At 41.8% G+C, this 10,577-nt stretch overlaps 1 protein-coding gene across 1 annotated transcript in view; it reads right to left on the bottom strand.

The window, feature by feature from the left end:
- Positions 1–7,263: 7,263 nt before the first annotated feature.
- The window catches only part of GPRIN3 (GPRIN family member 3), a 61,918-nt gene continuing 58,604 nt past the window's right edge, over positions 7,264–10,577 (bottom strand). Inside the window, exon 2 of the mRNA XM_040625138.1 lies at positions 7,264–10,060. Within this exon, the coding sequence (XP_040481072.1) occupies positions 7,601–9,946 (2,346 nt within the window). The 5' untranslated portion in view covers positions 9,947–10,060 and the 3' untranslated portion in view covers positions 7,264–7,600. The remainder of the gene's footprint in view (positions 10,061–10,577) is intronic.

Genomic DNA, 10,577 nt, shown 5'->3' with positions numbered 1-10,577 from the left:
TACCCTGACTTCTCTTTGGTGTTGCTAAACATTATTTTGCCAATCTCGAGAATGCCTACTGTCATTTTCCACTTCAAGTGATTATACATGGTTCTGAAATCTAGGGATAGTTCTCTAAAAAAAGTAGGGCTTTTACCAGCCTGTGCAAATAAATACACTAATCAATGTACAAATGGAGCCTACGAAACATAATTGATTTTCCCCAGTGTTGGTTATTACCAGATATAAAATCAGGTGCTTAAACAATAGCATTAAACCTTTGAAGCTGCTCCGGTGCCAGTCTATGCCTGAGTAAGACACTAACTAGATTTTCATAGTGAGGCTGGGCTTTCCTAAGCACCAAATCTGCTACCGGGGAGTATAACACCATTTAATGGGGAGTATTTGATTCAATATTAATGTATGTAAAACAGAACAGTCATGGAAAGATGCAGTTTTCAATTAGTTGTTTTAATTTGTGATTTATTTAAATATTAACAGTATGAATAAAATGCATTTGTGTGTGCGTATATATATATATGAGTAAGCTATTTACAGTTATGCCATGTATACATTTTTATGTGTAGAAAATGAAAATACTCATTGATTAGCCCTTTTGAGGCTTTTGAACAACTTTTTCTTTTTCCTGCTTTCTTATGACTCTTGGAGGATTTAGATAATTCATACAAGGTATGTACACAATCACACCCATAGTATGTACATCCTAGTCACACACTTAACACGGAGAGGATGTGTGAGGAATGTAAATCATCGCGGTGGTCAAAGAACTGACCTTACCTGTGACGAATGGCATGGTTCATTAACCTGGCGTATTTAGTAACATGCCAATGTACTGCCAACGTATTCAGCCTTTGAGATAATTATGTTATCGACTCTCAGAGATGATTAAAAAAAAAAAACAACCCAAAACAGCCCTTTCTGACCTTCAAAAATGGAAGGACAAATTCTGTTACTGAAGACATATGCACTTTTCCGTTGGCTTTATTCATTTTTGTACATGTGCCTACTTGATGGCAGAACTGGGTTTTGAAATGGGACACAGAATGTGATTTTTTTTCTACACATAAAAAGAGAAAACCAACCACTCACAGACTGTACACACTTACAAAATGTATTGACATACCACGACCAGCTACAGTATTATGCACGACATATTGTTCACACGTTAATACAGCAGAGATAAATACATTTAGAAATGTAGTAATTATTAGTATATTTCTTTCTTGAGTTTTCAGGCCCAGTTGACCTTTCTCAGCCCCAGGAAAAGCTATCTCCAGATGTCCTTAAAACAAAAATTAGTCTCTCCTCTCCTCTAGGGATGGAGAGCGTGACCATAATACTGCAATCTTCTGATTTACCAACATCGTTTTAAGATGTGATGGAAAAACATTATGAAAAATAATTTACTCAAAGATGTGGCCTAAAATAAATGCTAAGGAATCTCAACTAAAATCATTAAGAGATCCCCATAAACCTGGGTATGCCCCTTCTACCCATTCAACATAGTTTGCTCTATACATAGTCTTTACATGATATTAAAGCAATGATACGAATGAGAAAAAAAATGTTAATTGCTTAAAAGTTTTGTTAAAGAATAGACAATTTAATTTTTTAAAGTAACAAAGAGTAATGCTAGCCACAATGTCAAAAAGCAAGCTATAATTTTCACCCTGCAAATAAATGGATGACATACCCACATCATAAAAGATCAAGGAAGTTAGCATTTCTCTCCCATTCGTTTCTCCTTAACACACTTAAATCAGTAGGGTATTTCTCATCGTAATTATTATCATGCTGGTTGGTCATCAGAATCTTTTTCTGAAGTGTAAAATATGTGACTTATTCCTACTGTTTTGCAGCCAATCGATTCTGAGCTTGAACTGAAAAAAGACTCAATGTAGAATAGTACTTAGAAACGCTCATCTGGAATATCATTTTCTGTAAGGCATTATTCGAGGCCCCTTTTGAAACGAGTACTCATGTTTTAGTTATTTTACATTTGGAACCCATTTTTCCATAGCTAAGGCTGGTAATCCTCTGGGCAGAGTTAACTGAATTGCTTTTCTACACGCAAGTGTCCAGGAAGAGTAATTATGTCTAACCCCTCCATTTCAACAAAGTTTCAGGTTGGAGCTGTCTTGAATTCTAAGCTAGCAAGACTTCTGACTCCTTTTCTGTCTTGGCTAGAATTAAGACAGAGATGTCAACCATATCCCTGCTAATGCTCACCAGTGCCGCACCTGTTTATGGAGCTCCTAAACAAGTTTTTTTCTAGCAAGAAAGCAGAAACTATGCCTTTGCTTAGTTTATCCTGTGGGTTACAGTCAGTCCTCATGGAGCAAACCATATTATAGAACGGTGTGCCCACATAGATGCACTTGCTGGTATAACTGCCTCTTTTGGGCACATTATTGCTTGGCTTTAATTTCATTTTCAACAGTCTTTATTCTCATGATGAGTATCTGAGATATCTGGGTCTTAAAAAAAAAAACCAAACTTGTGAATAACATCTTGTTGCACCATTCTGGACTCCAAGGTCATTTCACCAAGGCCCATGGTGATTTAAATGTTCTTTAGAATTATCATCACCTTGATTTAACTGATAGTCGACAGTAATTTTTCAGGATTTTTTGTTTTTTCTATCTACACGTATATACAGATGTACTGGATTTACTTTGAGAGAGGTTATTTGGTTGTGGCAAGTGAGTAGTTTAGCTGGTGAGTGTTCACAGTTAAAAGTAGCTGTAATGACCTCTGGCAGATGTCACTGATTACTTGTGAGACAGAATTTTTCCACCTCAATCCATCTTCATTTATGTCCTTGGTCATCACAAATCAAGTTTATCTGATTTCTGTAGCCAAGGAGAATTTTTTTTTCCCCAAGAGTAGGATAAAGTTCATGGAAATGTCTCAGTATTTACAAGACTATTTTTTCCCCTTTTGCAAAAATGTCTAAAATTTTGTAGACATCCTTAAGCCCAGGTGTCTGCACGAATGACGTCTATAATTACTCAGCAGTTGCAAAATTTCATGAAGAAGGATATAGTTACAAGAATGGACATGAGATTCAGCATATCACCTGTTACGTGCCAGGTGGCAGCAGCTGACCCACGTTTGGAGAGATTCAACCAAAAGGGCTACACGTGGCATCAAAGAACATTGCTAAAGAAAACAAAATGCTCAGATATCAATATAAAATAGCAAACACTGAAGCAGACATGGACAAGACTTCTGATTCACTGTGTAGACAAAACAGGGGTGGGGACAAGATGGTTAGCTCATTTATCCAAGATACTGCTGAGTTCACCGTGTTATTATCACAGAGGGAAATTCACAGGCCTCATTTCTCAAATACCACTTAGGACAAAGCGGGAGAGAGTAAACAGCATCATCTCCATGGCAGCATTGTAGATGAGGAGTCAATCAGACAGGTAGAGGCCTACACAAGGCTGCAGGGGCCCAATTTTCAGTAAAAACACATATACGTATATGCAAACTTTATCCTAAGGTATTGTTTTTCTTTATACTGATTCTTAAAAAGTAGACAAGGGATGTGGTGAATTATATGGTACTAGAAATGGACAAATTTTTTAACACCTGCACAATATGTAGGAGGAATAGAAGATAATTTTTCACATTTTGGCAGCAAAACAGTAACAGAGTGGATACAGCAAAGGCCAAACAATTTACATTAACAGCATACTCATATATATCCTCTGTAAACAAATTTTAAAGTCACATTATATTATATTCTTCGTGTGGTATATACAGGTACTCCCAGAATGATGGGAGCTCCTAGAATGAGAGGAAAAACATTGGAATAAGCTAGGAACAATAAAACCTCAATACTCTCGGATGCAACCAAAAGTCATCTTCTTCTTCTGTTTTCTACTTTAAAATGGCAAGCTCCTACCAAGAATCCGGTTCCAAAATTCAGTCTCTAGTGTATATGTTACACATGCATATTCATACAGTTTATTTAACTTTTGATATGTAAGCAATAAGATGAAGAATACTGGTATCCAAAATAACAATTATCAGATTAGTCTAAAGATTAAGAAATCATCAAAAATCAAATTATATTCAGTATGGCTGAGCTTGTCAAGGTAGGAAAACATACTAATATATTTTATAAATACTTCATTTTGGATGCAAACAAAAAGGTTTCTTTGACCTAACAAAATATTCAACTTATGCCATTGGTCCAAAACACAAACATAAATGAGGATTTTACTGTATGTAAAAGAGTTGGTCTGTGGCATCAAAGCCAATAATCCAGAAAGACATAATTAGGAAAGCACTGAAGATAAACATATGACAGCTGAAGCAATGACATTTTCCTTGTGGTCATTAAAAAAGGAAAAAAAATCAATATTTAAATTCTAGTATTCTCTGGGTATGACGTATAATGTCTTAACATTTTAAATGTCTCATTATCTTCCAGGCACTGTGTTCTGATTCATCTCTCTTTTACTACTGGCTTAAGAAATATTTTATATTTATTTACCCAATAAGATATCTCCTCCATATATTGCAATGACTAAAAAGCATTTAGGAGGAGCAAAACATTTAAAAGAAATTAAGGACAAAACCAACCTTCAACCTGTTCTGCGTCATACGGGTAAGCTAAGATAGAGCCAAGCAAGCTCCAGGAATCTGCCACGAAACTGTTTTGCACTTTCATTTGTTGAAGGAACCTAGGGAGTCACAACCGACGTACTGAACGTCAATGCTGTGTCACAGACCGAAGGGAAGGAAAATCTTCAAGTCAAGGTTTTATGCGGTGAGTACCTAGGGTATCATACAGCAAAAGCATGGCTGGCTTCAATAGGTTCCTTATTTCGCCATTGGATGGTCTATTTCATTACTGTTTTGAAAAGCTCTTCCTTCCTTAAGAGTCAATAAACAACCAAACAAGAAAGCTTTTGTACTATTTTGTGACAATCTCTGGAGTGTGGGAGAAGTAAGCATGAAGAGTTAAACAATTAAAGGTTAAGGAGGAAAGCCTAGTTCCAGTACCAAAGACAACCAGTTAAAGGTACTCCATCAAACATGAAGACTTAACTTTGAGAGGCACAACCGCAACGCTAAATTTAGTTTTAAGGAATTCAATGTAATTTTCTTAATTGGTTTGTTTCATGCGCGACACATGCCGACAACTCTCTCGGGCCTCTGCTTCATTTTTAACTTGGACTATTTATAATTTATAAATTTCGTAATTTATAAATTTAGAATTACAAATTTATAATTTAACTTTAGCTATTTATAATTCACGTGCTTACTCCAAACTCACGAAAATAAATATTATTACCAGGTGCTAAATTCTTCTTTTTCTCCGATTTTAATGCGGGAACAGCCTGTTCTAGCCACTTCCCGGCAGAGGATTACCTGGGGCCCACCCATCTGGAGCGGGTACTGCCGACAGCTGCTGCTGCGTACACAGGGTGTTCTCTGCGGATACCCAGCACGTATGCCAACGTGGGAGGGAGACAGGCAGGGAGGAAGTGGGGGGAGATTACATCCTGGCCGAGGCAGCTCCAACAAAAGCCACACGAACACTACTACGAATGGGTACTCAGGGCCAAAAGAGAGAGTTTTAGACTAAATCTCTAACCATTAATAATAATTTGATTGCTAATTTGATGGCAATTTCTACCTCAGGTAGTGTTCTTAAAAGAGGCCAATTGGTAAGAAATGGAAAAATGCACCTCATTAAAAACTCATTGTAAGTTCCAAGGATAACAACCGTAATTTTACCATTCTTAGGCTCGGAGCGCTGTGACTGGAGTCTATTTAGGCAGTCTTCATACACACTCCAATTGCTTTGAAAGAAACCAATGGCTATATACTAATTTGGGTTGTGCCCAGTTTAGCATGTGGTGTTAAAGTTCAGGTACGATTCTTCCCTAGATATGCAGAATCTGCAAAAGAGAATTAAAAAAAAAAAAAAAAAAGGCCAAAACAGAGAGCGTGAGCTTCCTGCACCAATGGCATTTGTGAGTCTCCAGAAAGAATACCATAGCCAGACACTCTTTTCTGGCTCGTCAAGGGGAACAAGTTCAGACAAGGCAACCGGCGAGCACCCCTCCCACACTGAACAATCTGATTTTCTAAATGCAAGGTGGAGGCCAGCGATCTCTCTACAGTGAATCTAGGAGGGGAAACTTTTCCGGGGCCCTATCTCATTTCCCTCTTCCACACTCCCCCATCTCTCAAGCCACTGCTGGCCATCCCAGCCCAGTGCCCTGCAAGACACGCACTGGTATGAAGGACATGCTCCTGAGGACAGGTGCAGGCTGCGCTCAGACACTTAACGTTCTCAAAAACTATAGCCCGCCCGAAGCTCAAACAACGTTTTAGTAAAGGCCTCTGTTATTGGATTTGAAGGATGGAATATGATGGTATTTCTCTTAAAATCAGTTAAGTTCGCACAGGTTACCTTTGTACTACAGATTAGAAACTTAGCAATTAGATAATATTCGTCTGCATAACAAAAACTGTGAGGAAGCTTCTGTTCTATTTGGTGTTGACTACATTTCTATTAGAAGCTACTGAACAAGTAGCTACTGACCAAGCAAGTCAAAAGAAAAATAGAAACTGCATCCTGTTTACAGGAGTCGAAATTAAATATATTGCTTTTGTTAGTTCTTTTTTTCAACACAGAAAAGAGAGTGGTAAACTGGCTATTTATAATTCCTTATTGAAACCTTAACAGTTTCAGTAGAATGTTTTTGGAGAACACCTGTACAACACAAACTTTAGTATTATTAATAATTCGATGACTCCTAAGAATTCGGTCGATGTACTTCCTCTAAAGAAATATGAATTTAATCTAGTCAGAATCATAGAGATGTCCCTTGCCTTCAGTGCAGGGGATATCTGTATATATAAATTCATGTTTTAATGTGGGCAGTATTCATATTCAAAAGCTTAGCTAATTTTCCTAACATACCTTTCTTACATTTATTAACGGTATAACAAGGTTTACAAAACAGTTATCTGCAGATGTTTACAAATATTAATTCATGTTTCATATTTTATGCATTTAAATACTTTCACTTAACGTCATCTGGCCTAAGAGTGAGTCAAAATTTGTTTCACATTTTTTACATTTTAGTTCTTATCATCTATTTAAATTTTCTGTGGTCATGGCATTCTTATTGCAATATGACTAGAAAGTCTAACAGTGTTTTTGCTAGTAGTGTTTTTGCTATTTTTAATATTAAGCAGGGATTTCAATGGAAACACCACAGTGTGATAAACTGAGGCAGTAATACAAAATGACACATGTTTAATGACAATGCTAGTTCCAGAAGCAACATCAGAATAAAAAAACCCAGTGAATATTATCTCCTCTTAGTTAAGGTCATTAAACTTCAGTGAAGCTTTCTTCTTTTCTCTTGTTCTTTCTTTCGAATTGAAATATTTATATTTATTGAGCCCCAACCGAAGGACCCAACAATGCTTCATAGCAACCTCCTAGAGTTAATACTTGCTTTCTCCTCCTGGTCTCCCGGAAAATAACTAAGTGAGCTCTGGCATACACAGACACTCGGGAATGCCGTAACTGTGCACAAAGGCTCCCATACACACGTTCCTTTCAATCTAACACAGAAGAAGGGGCAGGACGGACACAGCAGTTGGGGCGTCGAAAGTTCTGCAGCATGGACTGCAAGACGCTGTGCTGCCTTCCTTTGAGCTTTTTATTGGAAGAAGTATCTGAGGAAATGGATCTCCGGGTCTGGCCGCTTTGAGCTTTGATTAATTTCTCGTGTTCCCTGATCTGTCTTTGTAGATGGTTCTGGATCGCGATACCCAGGGACTCCGGGTCCAGGGAGGCGCCGTACACTTCCCAGGTCATGCCCTGCTCGTCCCACACGACGTCCCTGACGCGCTTGGACTGTTTGAGCTTGGAGTCGGCGCCCAGCTGCTTTTTCTTCTCTCCGGGGGTGAGTCCCACCTGCGCGGCCGCCGCCGTCACATTTAACTTCTGCTCCTTGAGGAACTCGCTGACGCGGCTGGCGCGGCGCGGGCTGGCTTTGACCAGGCGAGAAGGGGTCCGCTTGCCGGAACCTGGACTGGAGTCACCCAGGGAATCAGACGGCAGGCTCAGGCTGGTGGCCGGCTTGGTCTGCCGGTTTTCTTCCAGGGTACCCTCCTGGTTCTTCCTGACCGGGGACGGCGTCGGACTGGCAGCTGCCCCCGCGCCGCCACTGTCTTGAGATGCAGGATTGAGCAGCAGGGTTCTGGCCTCTGCGCCGGCCCTGGCATCGAGGCTAGCGGGGCCCCGACACTCCTGTTGTTTGTCTGCGTGCGGAGATGCTGCCTGCTGCTCTCTTGCATCTCCTTTGTCCGCGGGAGCCCAGCTCCCGGGCTGGTTGGCTTTGCTGGCAGGGCCGCAAGAGTCAGAGGGTTTGCAATCTGGGTTTGTTTGGGGACCATCTGTGGTTTTCACTGCAAACTCAGATGGCCTGGTTTCAAATTTCCCCAATTCACGATCTGTTTCAGTTTGACTTCCCGCGCGGATGGAAATCTGGTCAGTGGGGCTAGCCTTCCGGGCGCCAGAATTCCCACCTGGAAGCTGTTTGGAGGTGGGCTCCTCCCTCGTCGGCGTCATTCCTGCGGACCTCCCGTCTTCCTCACACAGACCCCGAGCATTCCCGGGTGCCACAGTGATCGAGGAGATTTGCAGGCGCTCACCTGGTAGGCTCACCAGTTTACATTCCCCTTGGCAAGCGGTGGAAACCGCTGCCTGGATGTGCACCTCTGGCATGATGCCAGGGGACTGGCTCGACTCCGGGGGCGCTAGGATGTCGTCAGACAGCTCCAGTGTGTGGCTCCCATGGCCACCGCCGCGGCAAACGACACGCAGCCGCTCCTGTAGCTCCACACGCTCAGGAACGGGGATCTCCTTTAAGAATGCAGTGAGGATGCTGGGGCTGGTGGAGACGGATCTGCTCTCGACACTCGCCACCGCCTGCACCTCGGCATCTTGCCGAGCCCTGCTGGGAACTTCCCCGACCTCACCTGCAGCGTGGCTGGTCATTGTACTTGCTTCTTTGAACCTTGACACCTGGTGCTGTGAGGGCAGCGGCCCCTTTCCCAGATCTGGAGGAAATGTGGACCCTTGGCTAGTGAGGTGGGGTGGTAGAGGTGTCACAGAAGTCACAGCCTGGCTGTCCGAGGGGGTGGCCAAGGGCTGTTTGTGCCCAGAACATGTGTCTTCTCTTGCTGGAGATTCACAGGACCTTGTCTGGGAGTCGTGAATGGCTCCCGGCCTTTCCCCTTCAGGTCTGCCAACAGGAGAGGAGGTGTGGCTCAACTCCCTGGCCACTGTATTTGCAGTTTGCATCAGTCCCTGGACTGTTTCTTGAGAAAGGAAATCACAGGGCACTTGAGCTTTGCTGTTGCCCCGGCTGCTGCCCACAGGACAACTTGACTTTTCAGGCTGCTCCCCATCTGAGGTTTTCTGTGTTTTCAGTAGTGTATCCTCAGGTCCTGCTGAGGGGCTGGCATGGAGCTGGTCACCTGGGATGCCCTGCTGGGTGTGCTGATTGGCTGGCATTGTAAATGCTTCGTCTAGAATATCCTTTCCTGCTGCAGAACACGGAGCTGGTGCTGTGGGCTCGCTGCTTCCTGGCAGCTGGGTATTGCCAGGAGAGTTGCATGGAGGAGACGCCTTTTCCACCTCATTGAAGACACCAGGAGAAGACATGTCTGGCTGGGTGGTCTCATGCTTGAAGGCCTGCATCAGGGCCTCAGCAGCTGCCCTGGGGCTGAGGACTGGCTCTTCAGGAGGGCCAGAAAGGCCATTGGTGTTCTTACAGAGGAGGGCTGGTTGAGGCCGAGGTGAGGCAGGCTGCACTTCTCCTAGATCCTCTTCTTTTCCAGAAGCTGTGATCAAGGAAGTTTTAGCCGATCTCAAAGGGTCAGGTACAGTCCCCATGGAATTTTTCTTCAGGAAAACCTCAGAGCTCTCCCCAGAGCAGTGCTCCCTCTGGGAAGCAGTATTAGCTCAGAGCGAAGCCTCAGTCAGGGATGATTCATCTGAGGGATCAATCTGCAAATGAGAGAAACAGTATCATTAATATGGTACAGCAGTTAAGGACCGAAAATACACCAACTGGTCATTTGTCCAAGATCTTATAAGCACATTAAAACTTTTTCTCCTATATCTGTTGATATAAAAATAGATCTTGGGAAGAAAGATTTTGAAAAAACTATTTTAATTATACAAGTCTTATTTCGGTACATTAGTATCTGCTTGCATCCCATTGCTGTCTAGGAAATAGGTTTTTAATGTATTTACTTAAGCATATGGTAACTACCCAAAAGTCATTTGTGCAGTCTGATTTACCTGCTATCAGAAAATCCTATAAAGCTACTGTAATCAAATCAGTCAGTATTGAAATAGGCCTAAACAGATACACGAAATAGAATATCTAGAAATAGATCCACATATAAACGAAGATTTAATATATGACAAGAGAGGCATTTCAATTTAGTGGCAAAATGATAGATTATCTAATATAAGGAGGTGGCAAACTGTTAACACACCTGGAAGAAAAGAAAACGAG

The sequence above is a fragment of the Ursus maritimus genome, unplaced genomic scaffold (assembly GCF_017311325.1).
Source record: "Ursus maritimus isolate PB19 unplaced genomic scaffold, ASM1731132v1 scaffold_8, whole genome shotgun sequence".
NCBI classification, from domain to species: Eukaryota; Metazoa; Chordata; class Mammalia; order Carnivora; family Ursidae; genus Ursus; species Ursus maritimus.
The sequence above is the reverse complement of the archived record's forward strand: the minus strand, read 5'-3'. Positions and strand labels throughout refer to the sequence as shown.